Here is a 22759-nt window from a genome sequence, read left to right as displayed (position 1 = left end):
GGGGACAGACAGGGCAGGACAGGAGCAAGGAAGAGGAAGGAGAGACGGAGCCACGGACTGGCAGGAGGTCCCTGCCGCTGCCACCACCGCCACTGCCGCCACCACTGCCACCGTCGCCGCCGCCCCAGGGCCTGCCCCCCCCCCGGCGGCGCCCTGAGCCCTCCTGCGGAATCTTCGGGTCGCTGGACTCGGTTCGGTCCTGGCCCCCTGCATGCCCCCCCACAGAACAGGGTCATGAAAAGGTAAGGCTCCTGGGGAGGGGGGGATGCAGGGGTGGGGGCAGGGATATGGACCCCAAAATCTAGGGCAGGAAAAGTTGGCCAGGAGCCTGGGGGGGGGTAGGGAGAAGAGGATGGAGGGGCAGGGGTTTTTGCCCCCCAGCTGCCTTGTCCCTTGAGGACACTCCTTTGCCCCCCTCTTTCCCCCTCCCTGAGCCCCTTTCTCCTGGGTCTTTACACCTCAGACCCCCAAACTCCCCTATTTCCCCAGAACTTGGCTCCTTCTCCCCAGCCCCACATACCTGGCACCCCATATCTGTCTCCCCATCTCTCCGTCTCACCTTCTCTCTCTCTCCCCCTCACCCGTCCCCCCCTCACCGGCCAGTCCCTCTCCATCTCTCCCCTCCCTCCTCAGAGCTATGAGTCTGCTATTAATACCCTGCCAAGGACCCTGAGGGCATCCAGGCCCCCCTCCCCCCGCTGCACTCCTGGCCCCAAACCACCTCCCCTTCCCCGAGGTTCTGGAATACCCTTCCAGTCTTCCAAGCACCTGGATTAGGGTGGGGAGAGGACGGTATGTGGGGGGAGGCAAGATGCCGTCTGCAGCACGACGCGAGGGGGGGCGGGCTGGTGATCAAAGTAGCCTCTTATGTATTCTGTGGTGGATGGGGGAGCGGTGGGGACAGGGACACCCCAGGAATCTCTGGCACCCTCCTCCTCCTCCTCAGCTAGGGGACAGGCTGTGCTGTGTACAGGACCTCAGTGGGGAGACCGCCCAGAGAGGCTGGAGCTGGGGGTGCACCCGGGATGTTGGGACTGATGGGAGTTGAGACCAAGAGAGGTCCTTAAGGGAGGAGGGGGCCCTGAGGGCTGGGACTCCTGGATCTGAGGGAGGAGGGAGCAGGGAGCCAGGACTCCTGGGTATGAGGGCGGAGGGCACTGAGGGTCCAGGACCCCGGTTCTGAAGGAAGAGGGGTCTAGTACTCAGATTCCCGAGCTCTGGCGGAAGAGGGGGTCCAGGTTCCTGGGTCTGAGGGAGGAGGAGGCTGGGGGCCTAGATTCTTAAATGCTGGGGGAGGAGGGACCCAGGAGCTGAGCCTCCTGGGTCTTGGAGGAGGAGGGTGCCCAAGATGAGAGCTGGGACTCCTGGGTCTTTCTGGGGGAAGTTAGAGAATAGAGCTTGTGTCTAAAGAAGGAGAGGTTGGGGGCCCAGCTTCCTGAGTCCCTGACAGGGCAGAGGATGGGGTCTAGACTCTTGAACCCCTATATGGATAGAAGTGAGGACCGAGAATTTCTTCTGGCCATTTAGCCTTCTGAGAAATGTGGGCTGGCGGCTGACCTCCTGGGCCAAAACAGAGAGCAGGGCTCTGGGGTCCCCAAGGGCAGAGACCAGGCAGGGGTGGGTCTGCCAGGGGCTGAGGAGGGGCTGAAGGGTGAGCAGACATGGAGGAAGGCAGGCAGAGTGCGTGTTAACCCCACAGGGGCCAGGCCACAGCTGTGGGTTATTTTGGGGAGGAAGGGGGGCTATTCTGAGCGCTGATTGAGCCAGCTGCTTGGGGAAGGGCAGCAGAGAGGAGGGGTGAATGGGAGCCAGAATTTGAGAGTGATGGGGTGCTAGGGGCCCCCACCCCATCCCTAGGGAGACAATGGCCCAAGGGAGGAGAGACAAGGCCTATAGGTGAGGGAGGGGGTGTGGGCCTTTCCCCCACCCTTGCTGTCTGTCCGTGGACCAGGCCTGTGCTTCCATGGCAACCAGATAGGAGACTGACAGGCGGAGAGAACCCTGCCCTGTCTGGACCCTCATCCCTCTCAGGAAGCCCCTAGTGCCGACTCCAGTCCCTCTGTGGGAATCAAGAGTGCAGACCCCCAGCACCCTCCTCCCTGAGACCTGGGAGTCCATGTCCGCAGTCCCTCTTCCTTCATACCCAGGAGCCTGGGCTCCCAGCCCTCCTACCCCAGGCAGCCAGTATTCAACAGGGGATGGGGGGGGGGGACAGGATGAAGGGCTGTATTTCCTCTAATTTACTAAATTGCTCCAGGCTGTGAGCCAGGACACCCCCCGCCCAAGTTCTCCACAGCTGTGTCCCCCAACCCCGAAGCCCAGCCAAAGCCTTACTCAACTCCCTCCCTGGCTTTCATTGACAATAGAGGGGGTGGCATGGCAGGGACAGGAGTAAGGGGACAAAAGTGGGACACGGGATGTGATCAAGGTGAGGGGTTGAGGGATAAGGTCATGGGGGCACTTTATCTCATTGGGACACCCCACTAATTTCTTCTCTTTTTCTCTCCCCCACACCTGACTCTTTTTTTTTCCTTTCTCATTTTTTTTCCCCCACTTTCTCTTCCTTTTATTTCTGTGCCCTCCTGCCACTTGCCTTCCTGTCCTCCTTTCATGTCTGTGCTGGGCACATCACTGGTGGGGGTCTCGATCTATGCCTCGCCTGGCTATTTCTGTCTTCCTCTTCCTGTGTTTCCTCTGGGCTCTCTCTGCTGGCCTCTCTCAATCTCTAACTCGGCTTGCTTCCTTGTATCTTGTGTCTCGTGGTGGCTGTGGGGTCTCTGTCTTCCTGGGTTTCTTCCCATGTTCCCTTCTTTCTCCAACTTGCTGGCCTTTCTCATCTTTCCCACTCTCCTGCCTCTCTCTCTCCATCATTCTCTCCCTGATCTGTCTCTCCATCTTTCTCATTTTTGCATCTGTCACTCTCTGAGCCTCTCACTACCTGTCTGTGTTACTCTTCCCATTTCTCTTCTTATTCCTGTCTCTCTCTCCCCTATTTCCCTGGGTCTCTCTCCCTTCCGTCCTGTTGTCGCCCCCATTCCTGCTTTGTCTTTCTATTTCTCTCCCCCTACCTCTGTATCTACCACTGGGTTGGGTGGGTTACCTCTGTATCTGCTCATACCCATCACCCACCCTCACACTCCCCATCTTTGTGTCTCTCCTCCGTAATCCACGTCTCCCCATCTGTGTCTTCCTATCTCTGTATCTCTCCCTCTGTGTCTGGTCTCTTTCCCATCTGTCCCTTCAATCTCCCTCCCTGTATCTCTCTGTCTCTCCCTGTATCTCTGTGTCTTTCCCTGTCCTGTCTCCACTTCTCTTCCCATATCTCTCTCTTCTTGTATTTCCTCACCTCTGTATATTTCTTTCTATATCCTGTCTCCCCGTCTGTATCTCTCTGCCCTGGGGTCTCGCCCTCTCCTCCCTGTGTCTCCGCTCTCCCTCCCGCGTGTCTCCCGGGCCCGGGCGCAGAGGCCGCCTGGCGGGGCCCGCAGGCGATGCGCGGCGCAGGTGGCCCCCGCGGCCCTCGGGGCCCCGCTAAGATGCTGCTGCTGCTGGCGCTGGCCTGCGCCAGCCCGTTCCCGGAGGAGGCGCCGGGGCCGGGCGGGGCCGGCGGGCCAGGTGGGGGCCCCGGCGGGGCGCGGCCGCTCAACGTGGCGCTCGTGTTCTCGGGGCCAGCGTACGCGGCCGAGGCGGCGCGCCTGGGCCCGGCCGTGGCGGCTGCAGTGCGCAGCCCGGGCCTGGACGTGCGGCCCGTGGCCCTGGTGCTCAACGGCTCGGACCCCCGCAGCCTCGTGCTGCAGCTCTGCGACCTGCTGTCGGGGCTGCGCGTGCACGGCGTCGTCTTCGAGGACGACTCGCGCGCGCCCGCCGTCGCGCCCATCCTCGATTTCCTGTCGGCTCAGACCTCGCTGCCCATCGTGGCCGTGCACGGCGGCGCCGCGCTCGTGCTCACGCCCAAGGTGCGCGCGGCCGGCATTGGGGGTGGGGCCACAGGCGGGGGCGGGGCTGGGAGATCGGGGAGGGGCGGGGCCAGTCCGAGGATTCACCTCTAGGATGGGGCGGGGCCAGAGGGATGTAAGAGGCGGGCTTACTTGAAGAAGGCGTGGCCAGTCTCGAGGGTGTGCGTTTTGGGATGGGGTGGAGCCAGATGGGAGGTAAGAGGCGGAGCTTATGTGGAGGGGCGTGGTCTGTAGAATGAGTGGTGGCAGGCCCTGCGGGAGGAGTCACCTAGAAGCAGGATCTTGATCTTGGAGAGGGTCTGAGAGAGACAGTCGGTCTTCAATCTTTAGGGTATGGGGAGGACAAGGACGTTGGCGCAGTCATTGTAGGTGAAGGTCTGCAGGAGAGGCGAGTCAGGAGAAGGAGTGGGATCTAGAGAAAAGGCAAGGCCAGCTAACGAGGGATAGGGTGCAGGGACAAAATGGGACCAGCCAAGTTAGATGAGCTCTGAGGGAAGGGTAGGATCTGGTGTCAGCAACATGAGAGGTCAATTGGAAAAAAATTTTGAGTCCAGTAAGGGGTGGAGTCTAATGAGGAGGCGAGAACCTGGAAGGCAGGGATAGGGACCAGGAAAAAGGGTACTAGGTACTGGGGCACAGGGTCTAGGAAGGGGCTCAGCCATCTGAGCATGGGATCTAGAAGAAAGACAAGGCCAGCCACTAGGGGCCTGGGTCTACAGGGGAGGGTAGAACCATCTAGTGAAAGAGGGAGTGTGAGAAGAGGAGGAGCCGTTAGTGAGGAGGGAGGAGACTGGGGAGGGAGAGAAGCAAGTAGCAAAGAAGTGGGGTTTAGGAAGAGGCCAGTCAGGGCAGGGATGAATCAGGGAAGGGGCAGGGCTAGCCAAAGAGAGGTGAGGCTGGGAGAAGGTGGGGCCTAGATGCTGTACAGTAGTAATGGGGCGGGGTCGAGAAAGGAAGAAGAACCTGGGAGCAGGGTTTGAGGAGGGGCATACCGGGCTGGGAGGTGTGGAAGACGCAATGGAATAGTTTGGTCGGGAGGATGGAGGCCCACCATAGAGGCGGGACTAACCAGAAAAAGGTCAAAGCCAGGAGCCAGTAGGGGAATGGTGGGGTAGAGGCTGCAGCTGTGTGTGGGGCAGGAATTTCTGGAGTGGAAGAGGAAAGCGGGACTTCTGGAAGGGAAGGCTTTGCGGACTGAGAAGGAGAAGGGGTGGAGCCACCTGGGTGGGTGGAGCCTAAGTCCACCAATTTCAGGCTGCGAGGGCAGGTGGCTTTGTGACTGGATCACCACCGCAGGATGTGATTCGTAGTTCACTCCCGCCCAGAGCATTCTGGGAAGGGCATCTATCCAACTTTCTTGTTCTCTTTGGCACGGAGTTGTCCAGAGATTTGTAGACAGACCACCTTTGATGTGAACTTATTACTTCCTGTCATTTCCTTGGCATACTCAAGAGATGTGGTCTGCAGTGTTTCACTGTCGGCTAAGCACTGTCTTCGGGTCAGTGAGGACCCATTGACTTCTGGAAAATGTAGTCCCCACTCTGTCTTGGGTGGAAGAAAAAGTGGTCCACACAGCTCCATCTGTGCCCCCATTGAATGCAGGGAAAGTGGTCCCCTCAGCACACCTCCACCTCCTGAAGGGTGAGGTCCCGTCAGGGTTCTAATCCCCTCAGAACAATTCCCCTGACCTCTGCACATATACCCGTAGGCACACTCCAGGGGAGAAAGTCCACTCACAGTTCTCAAATCATTCCTGGAGGATGTATTGAGGGCTGATTCTGTGCCAGGGCTGTGCTAAGTCCTGAGGAATACAGTTGTGGAAAAAAAAAAAAAAAAAAGGACAAGATTTCTGTTCTTGTGCAGCTTCCATTTTAATGGAGAGACACACGCAGAACAAGCAACAGAGAGTGAAGTCTGCCGTAGAGGGAATAAATAGGATGGTGGGGCAATGACATAAAATGGGACTTCAATAGATGGGGCAGTCAGGGAAGGCCTCCCTGAGGAGGTGACAACTGAGTTGGACCTGAGGAACAAGGAGTGGAGGAGCTGGGGGAGAGTGTCCCCAGAAAAGGCAACCATAATGGGCAAGGTCTGTGGAGCAGGAAGGAGCTTGATATGTTTAAGAGTGAGGAGGCCAGTGTGGCGGGAGCCCATTTGTACTGAGGTGATGAGGTCAGACAAGCTACAGGGTCCAGTTCATACAGGGCCTTGTGGGCCACAGCGAAGACTTTGGCTTTGATTCCAAGGAAGATAGATCACCGTTGGAAGGTTTTCAACTGAGAAGGGATGAGATCCAATTAATATTTTTAAACAATCACTCTGGCTGTGGCTGAGGAACGGATTGGAAGATGCAGAAATGGAAGTAGAGATGAGTCGGGAAGCTGTTGTAGTTATCCAGGCAAGAGAGGAAGGTGGGAACAGTGAGAGTTGGGACAGTGGCAGTAATGAGGAGCTGACAATTGGAATTATGTTTTTGTCTTTTAATTGTGAAAATGTACACAACAAAGAATACATCAGTTCAACAATTTCTACATATAAAATTCAGTGACACTGATCACATTCTTCAAGTTGCACAACCATTCTCGTTCTCCTTTTCCAAATTATTCCATAAGGTTATATTTTGAAGATAGAGCCAAGAGGCCTGGGAGATGGCCTGGATGTGGTTGTGAGGGAAAGAGGGAAAGCATGACTGAGGTTTGGGGCCTGAGCATTCCAGTGAATAAGGGGAAACATGGAGCCATTTGAGGTGGGGGAAAGAGCAAGAATTGTTTTTGACATGCTAATTTTGAGATGTTTGTTGTATGCCATGCAGTGATTCTGACTCATGGTGACCTCATGTGACAGAGTAGAACTGCCCCATAGGGTTTTTTGGCTGTAATCTTTACTTGGGAGCAGATCACTAGGTCTTTTTTCCCAAGGACCAGCTAGTGGGCTGGAACTGCTGACCTTTCAGTTAGCAGCCGAGCACCTAACCACTGTTCCATCAAACGCACAAAACCAAACCTGTTGCCTTGGAGTCGATTTCGACTCATAGCGACCTTATAGGACAAGGTAGACCTGCCCCACAGGGTTTCCATGACTGTAATCTTGACGGAAACTGACTGCTTCATCTTTCTCTCAAGGAACGGCTGGTGGGTTCGTACAGCCAAACTTTTGATTAGCCGCCGAGTGCTTAACAATTGTGCCACTAGGGCTCATTAATTTTGAGATGCCTCTTGGAAATCCAAGGGTGCACGTTAAGTAGGAAGGGGTAGAGGTTTGTCCAGAGCTCATGAAAGAAGTTGTGACTGAAGTGCTGTCCAATAGAACATTCTGCAATGATGATATTCAATATCTGCAACGTCCAATACGATAGCCACTAACTATGGCTGTTGAGCACTTGACAGTGTTAGTGCATCTAAGGAACTAAACTGTAAATTTCATTTTATTTTAATTAATTTACATTCGAACTGCCACGTGTGACTAATGGCTACCGTATTGGACGGCGCAAGAGACAGTAATTAAATCCTTGGATCCGGATGAGATCTCCAAGGAGAGATGACAGAGAAGAAAAGGAGCTGAGGAGGGAATGCTGGGGAAGAGAGACCTACTATATTTAAAATTCTGATTGAGGAAGAGAGGACAGCAAACGAGACAGAGAGGGAGGGGTCAGGGAGGTAAGAGGAAAACCAGAGAAGGGGCAAGTCCCTTCAGCAAATCTTCTAATCATCGCTTTCATTGCATGCTGGGAAGTGTAGTCGTCCTCATTGCATGCTGGGAAATGTAGTCCCTCTCATTGCATACAGGCCCAGAAGTTCCTCTCACTGAATGCTGGAAGCTGTAGTTCCCCGGCTGGATGCTGGGTGTATTAATTATGGTCATTTTAGGTGCTGTACCAGATAAACCCCCAAACCTCAGTGGCTCAACACACTTGTTGGCTGTTGAGAGTTGTAGTCCCCTGGTTGGTTACTGGGAGATGTGTTCCTTGTTAACCTCTGGGAATTCCTCACTGGCTTACACAACTGTGATCCCCTCATCGGTGGCTAGGAGGTGAGGTCCCCTCTTGGCCACTGGGAGCTATGGGCTTCTTGTTGCCCCCCTGGTAGCAATGATCCCCTGGTTGGCTGTGGTAGATATGGTTCCATGTCAGCCACTGGGAGATGAGTCCCCCTCATTGGCAGCTGGGAGGTGAGGTTCCCTTGTTGGCTGTAGAGAGCTGTAGTCCCTTGGTTGGCTACTGGGAGATGTGTTCCTTATTTACCTCTGGGAGTCCCTTGTTGGCTGATAGGTGCTATAATCCACTTATCAGTGGCCGGGAGGGAGGTCCCTGTGGGCTACTGGGAGGTGAGGTTCCCTTGTGAGATGCTGGGAGGTGAGGTCACCTCTTGGTCTCTGGGAGCTGTGGCCTCTCACCCCAAGCCCTGACACCCCCTCCCTTCCTGACACCCACCTTCTCCTCCGCAGGAGAAGGGCTCCACCTTCCTACAGCTGGGCTCCTCCACTGAGCAGCAGCTTCAGGTCATCTTCGAGGTGCTGGAGGAGTACGACTGGACGTCCTTCGTGGCAGTGACCACACGGGCTCCCGGCCACCGGGCCTTCCTGTCCTACATCGAGGTGCTGACGGACGGCAGCCTGGTGGGCTGGGAGCACCGCGGGGCGCTGACGCTGGACCCAGGGGCCGGTGAGGCAGTGCTGGGGGCCCAGCTCCGCAGCGTCAGTGCGCAGATCCGCCTGCTTTTCTGTGCACGCGAGGAGGCCGAGCCGGTGTTCCGGGCCGCGGAGGAGGCTGGCCTCACGGGACCTGGCTACGTGTGGTTCATGGTGGGGCCCCAGCTGGCCGGGGGAGGGGGCTCTGGGGCGCCCGGAGAGCCCCCACTCCTGCCTGGAGGCGCCCCGCTGCCTGCCGGCCTGTTCGCGGTGCGCTCGGCCGGCTGGAGAGACGACCTGGCCCGGCGCGTGGCCGCCGGCGTGGCCGTCGTGGCCAGAGGTGCCCAGGCCCTGTTGCGTGATTATGGCTTCCTGCCCGAGCTCGGCCATGACTGTCGAGCCCAGAACCGCTCCCACCGCGGGGAGAGTCTGCACAGGTGAGTAGGCCGGGTGGGAGGGGTGTGGGAAGGCTTGCGCCAGCCTGGGGCACTGGATGGCTGACTGACTGCAAATGGGTCCTGTCTGCTTTCAGAGCCTCGGTGCCTTAATCACCTGGGGCTGTTGCAACAGAAACACCACACCTAAAAAGGTGGCTTTAAAGAACAAAAATCTATTTTCTCACAGTTTTGGAGGCCTAAAGTCCAAATCAGGGTCTCCCTTTGTCAACGCCTCCTTTGTAGGTAGCCCTGGGCACTTCTTGGTTCCTTGGATTGTAGACGATCCTCAAATAGGCATCTCTGTGTATCTCTGTGCCTAATCTGCTGGCTTTATAACTCAGCAGTGCTTAGACTGAGAACTGCACCCTATACAGGAATGCTCTAAATAACATAACAAAGAAACCTCTATTTGGAAACAGGATTACATCCATAGGCATAGAAGGTAGAATTCCAACTCATACTTTGGGGGGGACACAATTCAGCCCAGAGCACTGTTGCCCTTTCTGTAAAAATGGGTGTAATTAGGCCTCCCTTCTGGGGTTAAAAGGAGGTCCTGGGGGGTGCAAACTGCACTCAATTACTAGCTGAAAAATTGGTGGTTTGAATCCACCTAGTGGCACCGCGGACAAAAGTCCTGGTGATCTGCTTCCATAAAGATTACAGCGTAGAAAACTCTATGTGGCAGTTGTATTCCAACACATATGGGGTCTCTGTGAGTTGGAATCAACTTGATGGCAGTGGGTTTGGTTTGGGTTTTCTGCGGTTAAATCAGGCAATTAGGGGAAAGCAACTGAGACACAGGGAGTATATTACCATATTTCATGATTCTAAAATGAGCATTTTTCACATTTTGATGTCTTTGAAATTAAGATAGGTCTTAAAATTGAGGGCTTATCTGGACTGGACTATGGGATAGAAAATGATACTGGTGAAGAGTGAGCTTCTTGGATCAAGTAGACACATGAGACTGTGGGCGCTCCTGTCTGGAGAAGAGATCAGAGGGCAGAGGGGGTCAGAAGCTGGCTGAATGGACACGAAAATAGAGAATGGAGGGAAAGAGTGTGCTGTCTCATTAGAGGGAGAGCAACTAGGAGTGTTTTGCAAGGTGTGTATAAGTTTTTGTATGAGAGACCCACTTGGTTTGTAAACTTTCACTTAAAGCACAATAAAAATTTTTTTAAAAAGGAAAAAAAATTGAGGGCTTATCATGATTTAATTGGCAACGCTCTTTTCTTTCTTTGCGGTACATAAAATAATGGTACATTGCAGAGTTCCTGGGTGGCGCAGTTAACCACTTGACTTCTAGCTGAAAGGTTGGCGGTTCAAACCCACCTTGGTAAGGCAGTCCTGGCGATCTGCTTCCAAAAGGTCCCAGCCTTGAAAACCCTGTGGAGCAGTTCTATTCTGCACACATGGTGTCGCCATGAGTTGGAATCAACTCAACAGCAAACTAACAACAAAATAATGGTACATCTTACAATTGGTGATGGCTTTGATTTGATTCGATGGAATACCCTGATTGGATTACAACCCAGTGGCCAAAACAAATAGAAGTCTGGTCCTCTCTCACATAAGAATCCAGTGCCGAGCAGACCAGGTTATCAGGGGTCAGCTGCTCATGTGATCATTCATGGACCCAGGATCCTTCCATCCGTGGCTCTACCATCTCCTTTCTGCACAGTCAAGCTGGATGGTGAGCATATCTGATTGCTAGCTTGTGAGAAGGGGGTCAAAGTGGAAGTGGGGAGCAAGCACTTGTCTTTAAAAATTGTGGTAAAATATGTACAACCTAAAATTTGCCATTTTAACCATTTTCAAATGTACAGTCCAGTGGCATTAATCACAGTGACCGTGTTGTGCAAACATCACCTCAATTTGTTTTCCAAACTTTTTCATTACCCTAAGCAGAAACTCAGTACCCACTAAGCAGTACCTCCCCATTCTTCCCTCCCCCCAGCCCTTGGCAGCCACTAATCTACTTTCTGTCTCTATATGTTTGTCTGTTCTGGATATTTCATATAAATGGGATCATGCAATATTTGCCCTTTTCTTTAATTGGGTGCATAACTTTATTCATCCGTGTATTTATTAAGCATCCACCTCATTTAAGATAATGAAGTGTAATGGAAAGTTCACAAGCATTGTGTGATGTGTGATGGTTGGTTTACTTTGGGTAAGTTTCTTGTGTGTTTTAGAGCTTTAGTTTTCTCACTTGTTTAAATTTAAAGGCAAAATACATGCCTAGAGACGGAAAGACAGTATGTTGTACTGTGGTGGCTTGCATGTTGCTATAATGCTGGAAACTATGGCACTGGTATTTCAAATACCAGCAGGGTAATATCTGTCCTTTTGTGTCTGGGTTCTTTCACTTAGCATGTTGTCAAAGTTCATCCATGCCTTAGCATGTTTATGGCAGAATAACATTCCATTGTATGAATAGACCACGGTTTATCTATCTGTTCGTCTGTTGATGGACACGTGAGTTGTTTTCTCTTTTTGGCTATTGTGAATAATGCATCAGTGAATATTGGTGTATTAGTATCTGTTCGAGTCTCTGCTTTCAGTTCTTTGGGGTACATACCTAGGAGTGGAATTGCTGGCTCATATGGTTAAGCGCTGGATTGACACAGTGGCTGCAACAATGAGCTCAAGCATAACAACGATTGTAAGGATGGCGCAGGACCTGGCAGTGTTTCGTTCTGTTGTGCATAGGGTTGCTATGCGTCAGAACCGACTCAACGGCACCTAACAACAACAACAACATGGTTAAGCGCTGGGCTGCTAACCGAAAGGTAGGCTGTTCAAACCCACCAGCCGCTGCATGGAAGAAAGATGTGGCAGTCTGATTCCTAAAGATCACAGCCTTGGAAACCCTATGGGGCAGTTCTACTCTGGCCTATAGGATCGTTTTGAGTTGGAATCGACTCGAACGCAATGAGTTTGGTTTTTGGTATGGGTAACTCTTTGTTTTTAACTTTTTGAGGAGCCACCAACTGTTTTCCACAGCGACTGAGAGAATCATGTCATCTGCAAATATAGTTTTACTTTTCTGATTTGGATGGCTTTTATTTCTTTATCTTGCCTAAGTGCTCTGGCTAGAACTTCCGCTACTATGTTGAGTGGCTGTGGTGAAAGCAGCCATTCTTGTCTTGTCCCTGATCTTAGGGGGAAAGAAAGTGATTGTCTCTTCAGCAAGTGAAGGGGAGAGGCACATCTCCCATCTTATTTGGTGAGAACTGGTCACATGGCCAGGGCTGGCATACTGGTTTACAGTCGGAGTCTACTATGACTGGCCAGATGTCTGTTCTGATTGGTTAGTGCCTGTGTTACCCTGGTTGTTGGATATTTTGAATATCACCCAGACACATGGCCACAGCTGGCTGCAAAGAACGCTGGTAGGCCCAGCTTACACTATACTATTTTAGAAAAAAACAGTTTGGTGGAAAATAGCATCTCCACCCTAGAATGTGAGGAAATGGGTGAATTTGGTGTCTTAGTTACCTATTGCTGCTGTAACAGAAATACCAGAAGTAAGTGGCTTTAACAAACAGAAATTTACTTTCTCACAGTTTAGGAGGCTGTTGTTGTTGTCGTTAGGCGCCGTCGAGTTGCTTCCGACTCATAGCGACCCTATGCACAACAGAACGAAACACTGCCCGCTCCTGCGCCATCCTTACAATCGTTGTTATGCTTAAGCTCATTTTTGCAGCCACTGTCTCAATCCACCTCGTTGAGGGTCTTCCTCTTTTCCGCTGACCCTGTACTCTGCCAAGCATGATGTCCTTCTCCAGGGACTGATCCCTCCTGACAACATGTCCAAAGTATGTAAGACGCAGTCTCACCATCCTTGCTTCTAAGGAACATTCTGGTTGTACTTCTTCTAAGACAGATTTGTTCGTTCTTTTCGCAGTCCATGGTGTATTCAATATTCTTCGCCAACACCACAATTTAAAGGCGTCAACTCTTCTTCGGTCTTCCTTATTCATTGTCCAGCTTTCACATGCACATGATGCCATTGAAAATACCATGGCTTGGGTCAGGCGCACCTTAGTCTTCAGGGTGACATCTTTGCTCTTCAACACTTTGAAGAGGTCCTTTGCAGCAGATTTCCCCAATGCAATGCATCTTTTGACTTCTTGACTGCTGTTCCCATGGCTGTTGATTGTGGATCCAAGTAAAATGAAATCCTTGACAACTTCAGTCTTTTCTCTGTTTATCATGATGTTGCTCATTGGTCCAGTTGTGAGGATTTTTGTTTTCTTTATGTTGAGGTGGAATCTATACTGAAGGCTGTGGTCTTTGATCTTCATTAGTAAGTGCTTCAAGTCCTCTTCACTTTTCAGCAAGCAAGGTTGTAATCATCTGCATAACGCAGGTTGTTAATGAGTCTTTCTCCAATTGTGATGCTCTGTTCTTCTTCACATAGTCCAGCTTCTCGTATTATTTGTTCAGCATACAGATTATATAGGTATGGTGAAAGAATACAACCCTGCCGCACACCTTTCCTGACTTTAAACCAATCAGTATCCCCTTGTTCTGTCCGAACAACTGCCTCTTGATCTATGTAAAGGTTCCTCATGACCACAATTAAGTGTTCTGGAATTCCCATTCTTTGCAGTGTTATCCATAGTTTGTTATGATCCACACAGTCAAATACCTTTGCATAATCAATAAAACACAGGTAAACATCCTTCTGGTATTCTGTGCTTTCAGCCAGGATCCATCTGACATCAGCAATGATATCCCTGGTTCCACATCCTCTTCTGAAACCGGCCTGAATTTCTGGCAGTTCCCTGTCAATATACTGCTGCAGCCATTTTTGAATGATCTTCAGCAGAATTTTGGTTCTAATTATTAATGGATGTTTGCAGCTGTTTCTTCTCATTTTGAGTCGTGCCACATCAGCAAATGAAGGTCCCGAAAGCTTTACTCCATCCACGTCATTAAGGTCGACTCTATTTTGAGGAGGTAGCTCTTCCCCAGCCATCTTTTGAGTGCCGTCCAACCTGGGGTGCTCATCTTCCAGCAGTATATCAGACAATGTTCTGCTGCTATTCATAAGGTTTTCACTGGCTACAGCTTTTCAGAAGTAGACTGCCAGGTCCTTCTTCCTAGTCTGTCTTAGTCTGGAAGCTCAGCTGAAACCTGTCCTCCATGGGTGACCCTGCTGGTATCTGAATACCGGTGGCAGAGCTTCCAGCATCACAGCAACACACAAGCCCCCACAGTACGACAAACGGACAGACATGTGGGGGTTTAGGAGGCTAGAAGTCTGAATTCAGAACACTGGCTTTGAGGGAAGGTTTTCTTTCTGTTGGCTCTGGGGGAAGGTCCTTGTCTCTTTTCAGCTTCTGTTGTCAGGTTCTTTGGCGATCTTCATGTGATGTGATATCTGTCTTCCCCTATCTGTGCTTGCTTGCTTCTGTGCCAAATCTGCTCCTTTTATATCTCAAAAGTGATTGGCTTAAGACACAGCTTACACCTGTATGGCCTCATTAACATAACAAAGAAAACCCTATTCCCAAGTGAGATTACATCCACAGGTTTCGGGGTTAGGATTCCAACACATATTTTTCAGAGACAGAAGTCAATACGTAACATTTGGTGACACAACAATGGAAGGAAAGACCCCAATCCTGAAATGAGGAGGAGGTGAGCCTGGGGAGAGGACACGTGTGAGAACTAAGGGAGGAGATTTGAGTTCCCAACTGGTGAGTTGGGAATCAGAATCAGGAATAGGGGGGTGGGAAAAGCTTCCCTCACTCATAAATACTTACTGAGCAACCGCTAAGAATGAGGGCTCCTGCTGGGCGCTGGACACAGATATGAATAAGACCACAGAGCGTTCTTCAAAGAGCTAAGGGTCCTGGAGGAGCGGCAGACAGGGACAGGATAATGACAGCGCCGCGTGGTGCTTGCAGTAATGGCGAGAGCATGGACGTTGGAAGGTACCGCTGAGGAGCACTGGCTATGCCAGGACATTTTTAGTTGCAAGAAGCAGAGTCTTATTCAAATTTCCTTAGGGAAAAGGGTGCTTATTGGAAAGATAAACACACGCAGAAACCCAGAAGAGGCTGAGCCTGGGACTAGCCTCTCTTAACATCTCTTTCTTTCTTTTTTTCTCTTCCCGTGTCTCTGTCTCTCTCATACACACACGCACACAGTCTCTATCTCTGTCTATCCATTTCTCTTCCTCCTTTCTTCTGTGTGTGTTTGTCTCTCTCACACACACAGTCTCTATCAACTCTCTTTTTCTTCTCTGTCTGCCTCTCTGTCATATACACACACACAGTCTCTGTCTACCCATCTCTCTTTCTCTTCTGAGTCTTGTCTGTTTATCCCTTCTCTTTCACACACACAATCTGCCTATCCGTCTTTCTCACACACAAACACAGTCTATCGATGCATCTCTGTTTCTCTTCTGTCTCTCTCTCTCTTACACACATACAGTCTGTCTCTCTGTCTACCCATCTCTCTCCTTTCTTCTCTGTCTGCCTCTTTCTCTTTTTCTCTGTGTTTCTTTCTGTCTGTGTCTGTCTCTCTCTCAAGCATGCCTCTCCCTGAGGCTCCTCAGTTCTTCTCTTTCCACCACTTACCCAGATTTTCTGCTCCCTCATCACTTCAGCCCGCCGTGGCTACTCCCCGTCCTTCCAGATCTCATAGCTAACATCCTCCCAAGAGAGGGATTGTGTTGGCCCCATTCTGCCTTCCAAACCAGGCTATACAATTCATGGGACAGCCATGGAGTCAGAGAGGCTTCTGGGGGGAATGGATAGACCTGCAGGATGACTTGCTCATTCATTCAAAAAAGCCCTTTATTGAGAATCTTTGTTGTTAGGGGTCATCAAGTTGGTTCTGACTCATAGTGACCCTGTGCACAACAGAACAAAACACTGCCCAGTCCTGCATCCTCACAATCATTGCTGTTTAAGCCAATTGTTACAGCCACTGTGTCAGGCCATCTTGTTGAGGGGCTTCGTCTTTTTCACTGACCCTCTACTTTACCAAGCATGATGTCCTTCTCCAGGGACTTAGGCACAGGGAGTAACAGTGTTGAGTAAGGTCCCCACTCTCAGAGGGCATACTGTTTAATGGGTGTCTTAGTTGGCTACCAGCCACTCTTGGGGAGAAAGATGTGGCAGTCTGCTTCCATAAAGATAACAGCTTTGGAAACCCTATGGGGCAGTTCTACTCTGTCCTATAAAAAAAAAAAAAAAAAGTAGGGTTGCTCTAAGTCAGAATCCACTCGACAGCAACGGGTTTGGTTTTGGTTTTTGGTAACTTGCTAGTTTGCTCACTATCTGATTTGGTAATTTGCTGTCTGTCTTCCTCATTGTTATGGACTGAATGGTGTTCCCCAAAAATCTGTGTTGTAAATCCTAACCCCTATATCTGTGGATATAGGGCCCTGGTGATGCAGTGATTAAGCACTCAGCTGCTAACCAAAAAAATTTCTGCTCTAACAGAAACACCTAAAAAAAAAAAAACCAGGAACAGAAATTTATTTTCTCACAGTTAGAAGGCTAGAAGTTGAATTCAGGCCACTGGCTCTAGGGAAAAGCTCTCTCTCTGCTCGCCCTGGGGGAAGATCCTCGTTACTTTTCAGCTTTTGTTCCTCTGTTCCTTGGCGATCTTCATGGACCTTCATGTGAGACCACATCTATCTTCCCCCATCTGTGCTTTCTTGCTTCTGTGCCTAGTCTACTCCTTTTGTATCTCATAAGTGATTGGCTTAAGGCATACCCTGCACTGATGTGGCCTCACTGACATAACAAAGAAAACCAAATTCCCAAATGGGACTACATCCACAGGTATAAAAAACCAAACCACAAAAAAAAACCTGTTGCCATGGAGTCAATTCCAAATCACAGGGATCCTATAGGACAGAGTAGAACTGCCCCAAAGGGTTTCCAAGGCTGTCATCATTACAGAAGCAGGCTGCCACATCTTTCTCCTGCAGAACAGCTAGTGGGTTCGAACCACCAACCTTTCAGTTAGCAGCCAGGTAATTAACCACCGCACCACCGGTGCTCCATATCCACAGGTATAGGGATTAAGATTTACAACATATATTTTTCGGGAAAACTATTCAGTCCATAACAATGGGAAGACAGTGAGCAAACAAGAAAAGAAGAAAATATCAGCGGGGGATAACAGCTGCGATGCAAATAGAACGGGGGAATATGATCAGAGATGCGTAGGGGGCTAGGCTGGGGGGGTGGCTAGGACAGGTATTTCTGAGTAGGTGAAATTTGGAGGTAAAAATGATTAAAGAGAAGGAAGATCTGAGTGAAGAGAAGGGAGAGGGAGAGGGAATGGCAGGTGCAAAGGCCTTGGGGTTGGAATTGCCTCTTTGAGAGCCTGCAACAAGACAAGTATGGCTGGACCATAGTGGGCAAGGGGAAGAGGGGTGTGAGTAGGAGATGGAGAGACACACAGGGCTTAAGGCTGGGGTAAGGAGTTTGGATTTGTTTCTAAAAGTGATGCGGAGTTCACTAAGAATAGAGTATTCCAGGCAGGGGAACAGCATGTGCAAAGGCTCAGAGAGTAGGAAAAACTTGGGCAGTTGGTGGGACTGCAACAGTTCAGGGTGGATGAAGGCAGTAGAGTTAGGAGTTGGGGTGACAGGCTGGGGAGGGAGGTAGGGCCTTGAATGCCAGATTGAAAGGCTAGGACTCTGTCCCAGGGTACTAGGGAGCCATGGGAGGACTGTGAACAGGGGAGGGACAGGGGCAACTTTGGGTTTAGAAAGAGCCCTCTGGGGCCTGGTGGGGCAGAGAGATTGGAGGCTGGGGCAAGGGTACAGGAGGGAGAGGATGAAGCCTGGGCACAGAGAGGAAGGGATGAGGCAGAGAGAACCTGGGAGCAGGAAGGATGGGGCTGGGGACTGATGACCTGGGGGCAGGGGGCGGGTCTAGCCTGATGACCAGGTGGATGGTGTATGAGGCAGTCATAGTACAGGGAGTGATGCTGCATAGTGGGATATCTGCAGATCCAGAAACTCTCTTGGGGGCTTCCTCTCAGAGCAAGTGACATTTGAGCTGAGTCTTGAAGACACTGAGGAGTTGTTCAGGATGACAAGGGACAGAATAAGGGTGTTTAAAGGCAGAAAGAACAGCACCTGTGTATCAGCTTCCTGGGGCTGCTGTAGTCCCCGACTTACGATGAGCTTATGTTCTGGTGATTCTGTCCTAAGTTGGTTCTGACATAAGCAGAATACCTCATTTTTTTTTTTTTTAGTTTTCATTACTATTGCCTTTTATTATCAGTATCTTTATGAACATAACATTGGACTTCTGTGAGTGAGCATCTGAGAATAATAATATCAGCAAATTACACGCTGCAATACTGTATATAGTACATATTACTAACGATAAGATGTACAAAAAAAAAAAAGACAGTCGTAAGCGCAGTTCATTGTAACTTGAATACATAGTAAGTGGGGGACTACCTGTATTACCAGCCAGGTAGCTTAAAATAACAGTAATTTATTGTCTTATAGTTCTGGAGGCTAGAAGCCCCAAATCAAGGTGTGGGCAAGGCCATACTCTCTCTGAAGGCTCTAGGGGAGGATCTTTAATGGTCTCTTCCAGCTTCTGGTGGTTCCTGGCAATCCTTGGCGTTCCCAGGCAGGTAGATGCATCACTCCAGTCTCTGCCTCCGTCTTCACATGGCCGTCTTCCCTCTGTGTCTCTTCTCCTCTTTTTATAAGGTCTCCACTCATACAGACTTAGGACCCATCCTCCTCCAGTATGACTTCATGTGAACTTAACTCATAACATCTTCAAACACTCTATTTCCAAGGAAGGTCACATTCACAGGTACAGGGGTTAGGACTCAATATCTTTTGAGGACACATGATTCAACCTTCCAGGCAAAGCCTTGGAGGTAGGAAATCGCTCGATATGTTTGGGAGACACCTGGTCATTCACTGATGGTGGAGCAAAAACAAGGTTTTTGGGGTGGGGGTGGGGTAGAAGAAAGGGTTTGAAAATGGGAAGCAATGAGATGGGGCTGCAGAGATGAGTGAGGCCAGACCACTCCTTTCAAGGGAAGGGAGAGGGAACAACAAGTGAAAAGGCCCTGGGATGGGAACTGCCTGTCTGGGAGCCTGCAACAAGGCCAGTGTGGCTGGAGCATCGTGGGCAAGGGGGAGAGGGATGTGAGTAATAGATGGAGAGACACACAGGGCTTTAGGCCAGGGTAAGGGATTTGGGAGGAGTTCTGGTTGCAAAGTAGGTTACATGCTTGGCTGCTAACCAAAAGGTCAGCTGTTCAAACCCACCAGCTGCTCCATGGCAGAAAGATGTGGTGGTCTGCTTCCATAAAGATTACAGCCTTGGAAACACTATAGGGCAGTTCTACACTGTCCTATAGCATCACTATGAGTCAGAATCGACTTGACAGCAGAGTTTGATTTTTTTTTTTTAAGGGGTTTGGATTTGATTCTAAAAGTGATGGAAGTTCACCAAGAATAGAGTATTCCAGGCAGGGGGAACAGCACATGCAAAGGCCCAGAGGGGAGGAAAAACTTGGGCAGTTGTTGGGGCTGCAATAGTTCAGGGTAGATGAAGGCAGTAGAGTTAGGAGTTGGGGTGACAGGCTGGGAGGTGGATTCGGTCCAGCCACAAGGACCTTGAATGCAAGGCTGAGGGGCTGGAATCTTGTCTTGGAGGCACTGGGCAGTCAAGGGGACGGTGCTGAGCCAAAACGCCTATTTGTCTTTCAAAACCTTGGAAGTAAAGGACCAGAGGTTCCAGCTGGGGACTGGGGATGTCTGTGGAAACGGGACTTTCTCTGCCCTCAGCTGCTGAGGGATCCAACCCAGGTCCCCATGTGTCCCCTCCTTCTTCCTGCACAGGTACTTCATGAACATCACCTGGGATAACCGGGATTACTCCTTCAACGAGGATGGTTTTCTGGTGAACCCCTCCCTTGTGGTCATCTCCCTCAGCAGGGACAGGACTTGGGAGGTGGTGAGTCTCAGCCCTGATCTCAGGCAGAGGAGATGGGCTGGACACCTGGGTCCTGGGGAGGAGGGGCTGAGGGCCTAGACTTCAGTAACTGGGGGGAGGAGGAGCTGGGAGCAGGGACTCCTGGGTCCTGGAGGGAGGAGAGAGCTGAGGGCTCTGTAGTCCTGGGTCTGAAGGAGGAAGGGACTCCTGAGTCCTGGGTAAGGAAGGGGCTGAGGTCATACACTGCAGCCTCTGAGGGAGGAGGGGACACGGAGTCCAGACTTCTTGGTCCTGAGGAAGGAAGGGGCTGGGGGTCCAGGACCTGAAGGAGAAAGGGACTCCTGGGTCCTGAGAGGGGAGAGGGGCCTAGAGGACTGGAGTCCTGAGTGTGAAGGAGGAAGGAGGTCCTGGGGGTGGGGGAGATGGCTCACACTCCTAGATCTGAGGGAGTAGGTACTTGGAAGCCAGGACGTCTGGGGAAGTCCCTCCAGGTAGGCTGACGCCCTTCTCTTTGGCCAAGGTGGGCAGCTGGGAGCAGCAAACTCTCCGCCTCAAGTACCCGCTGTGGTCCCGCTATGGCCGCTTCCTGCAGCCGGTGGATGACACACAGCACCTCACGGTGGCCACACTAGAGGAGAGACCCTTTGTCATTGTGGAGCCAGCCGACCCCATCAGCGGCACGTGCATCCGAGACTCAGTCCCCTGCCGGAGCCAACTCAACCGCACCCACAGGTGGGTGACAGCCAGGACCCAGGATTTCCAGCCTCAAAACCCTCCTCCCTGAATCCCAGTCTCCTGGCCCCCAGCTGCGTCCTCTCTCAGGACCTTGGAGTCCCTGAGTCCAGACTCCTTCTCCACTGGGTCCCAAGAGTCTGGCTGTCCAGCTTAGTGACTTTGGGAAAATAAAACCTGACTTCTTCAGGCCTCAGTTTCCCCAGAAAGCACTAACCATAGTTTTTAGCTGCTGCCTGCCCCCCTATACCTTCACCCCATTAGAGAATCTAAGAGGGGGGATCCCCAGCGTCCCCACGCCCAGTCGCCCCCCTCCGCAGCCCTCCACCAGACGCCCCCCGCCCGGAAAAGCGGTGCTGCAAAGGCTTCTGCATCGACATTCTGAAGCGGCTGGCGCACACGATCGGCTTCAGCTACGACCTCTACCTGGTCACCAACGGCAAGCACGGGAAGAAGATAGACGGTGTCTGGAACGGCATGATCGGCGAGGTGCTGCAGCGGGTGGGGGCGGGGACTCTTCTGGGCCGGTGGGGGCGGAGCCAATAATAGGAGGGGCGGGACCTCAGAAAATACCGGAGGGGCGTGGTCAGAAAAATAAATGCTGGGCCGGAAGGGGCGGGGCATTGAAAAGCCACGCCTTGGTGGAAGGGGCGGTGTCGTGGGTTGGTTTGGGGGCGGGGCTCCTGGGTGGAAGGGGCGGGGAGTAGGGCGGAGCCTTGAGAAGGCTACACCTTTGACGAGGGGGCTGGGCCATGGATTGATGGGGCGGGGGTCTTGAAGGAATTCCTAGGTCAGAGGAGGCAGGCCCAGGAGGAGGGAGGTCCTGGATGAGAGCGGTGTTGCTCCGGGGGTGGAACTGGGTCTGAGACAGCAGTCTGGAAGAGGCAGAGCTGGGTCCTAAGTTTTGGGGACGGAAGGGCGGGGCTAGGGATGGAACTCCTGGAAGAAGGGGCGGGGACTGGAGGATGGAGCCCAAAGCCTTAAAGGGGCTTGATAGGGACAGGAGTGTGGAGCAGGGGCTGCTTCTTGCCACTCCTATTGCTTGTCTCACACCTCCACCCTCCCCTGCCATATTCTGCATCCTCTCCAATGGTCATCCACCTCATCGTTTCTCCCAGCCTTCTCTCTCGCCCTGTCCAGTGGTCTGCTCTGGGTCCAGACCGGCTTCTCTCACCTTCCTCCACGTTCCCACTCTAGGTGTTCTATCAGCGCGCGGACATGGCCATCGGCTCCCTCACCATCAATGAGGAGCGGTCTGAGATCGTGGACTTCTCCGTTCCGTTCGTGGAGACAGGCATCAGCGTCATGGTGGCTCGTAGCAATGGCACCGTGTCCCCCTCGGCCTTCCTTGGTGAGCCGGTGCCCTGGGACTGGGAGTCAGAAAAAATGTGTACACATTCCAGTATTGCCTGTACCCTGGTATGATCCCTGCAAAGTGGCATTCACTTCTGAGCCTCAGTTTCCTAATCAGTAAAAAGGAGTAACAGTTTCCCCTACCAGAAGCAATTTACCATGAAGAAAGCTTGAGCTTCAGGAATCTTCATTTGCAAGGCCTCTCCCAAGGCCTTGTACCTGATTTTATATTCATAATTTTGTATTCTTTTTTCAAGAGGGCCCTCCAAATTGTATAAACTCCAAGAACTATAAAGCCTAAGTCTATAAACCCTGTATATAGGTATGAAATGAGGAAAAGAGATTAGCATGGTATCAGCACATTGTAAGCACTGAATCACACATCAACCAGTGTTTATTGGTTAAGTGCTTGGCTCCTAACCGAAATGTCAGTGGTTTGAGAAGGATCCGTGGTGGCTCAGTGCTTAAGCACTGGGCTGCCAACAGAAAGGTCAATGGTTCAAACCCACCAGTGGCTCCACAGGAGAAAGACCTGGTATATGAAAAATGTGGCAGTCTGCTTCTGTAAAGATTTACAGCCTTTGTGTGGGGACCATGATCTCGGTGAACATCTAGCTCAATTGGCACAACATAGTTTATAGAGAAAATGTTCTATATTCTACTTTGGCGAGTAGCATCTGGGGTCTTAAAAGCTTGTGAG

The 22759-nt window shown here is 51.4% G+C and overlaps 1 protein-coding gene across 1 annotated transcript in view; it reads left to right on the top strand.

Moving 5' to 3' along the window:
* Nucleotides 1–3491: 3491 nt before the first annotated feature.
* GRIN2D (glutamate ionotropic receptor NMDA type subunit 2D) overlaps nt 3492–22759 on the top strand; it is a 41389-nt gene continuing 22121 nt past the window's right edge. The window contains exons 1-6 of the mRNA XM_064294025.1: nt 3492–3956; nt 8400–9019; nt 19881–19995; nt 20495–20706; nt 21027–21195; nt 21904–22057. Coding sequence (XP_064150095.1) covers nt 3492–3956; nt 8400–9019; nt 19881–19995; nt 20495–20706; nt 21027–21195; nt 21904–22057 — 1735 coding nt within the window. The remainder of the gene's footprint in view (nt 3957–8399; nt 9020–19880; nt 19996–20494; nt 20707–21026; nt 21196–21903; nt 22058–22759) is intronic.

Source organism: Loxodonta africana, chromosome 11, assembly GCF_030014295.1.
Source record: "Loxodonta africana isolate mLoxAfr1 chromosome 11, mLoxAfr1.hap2, whole genome shotgun sequence".
Classification (NCBI taxonomy): domain Eukaryota; kingdom Metazoa; phylum Chordata; class Mammalia; order Proboscidea; family Elephantidae; genus Loxodonta; species Loxodonta africana.
Note: the sequence above shows the minus strand (reverse complement) of the source record. Positions and strands in the feature narration are given on the sequence as shown.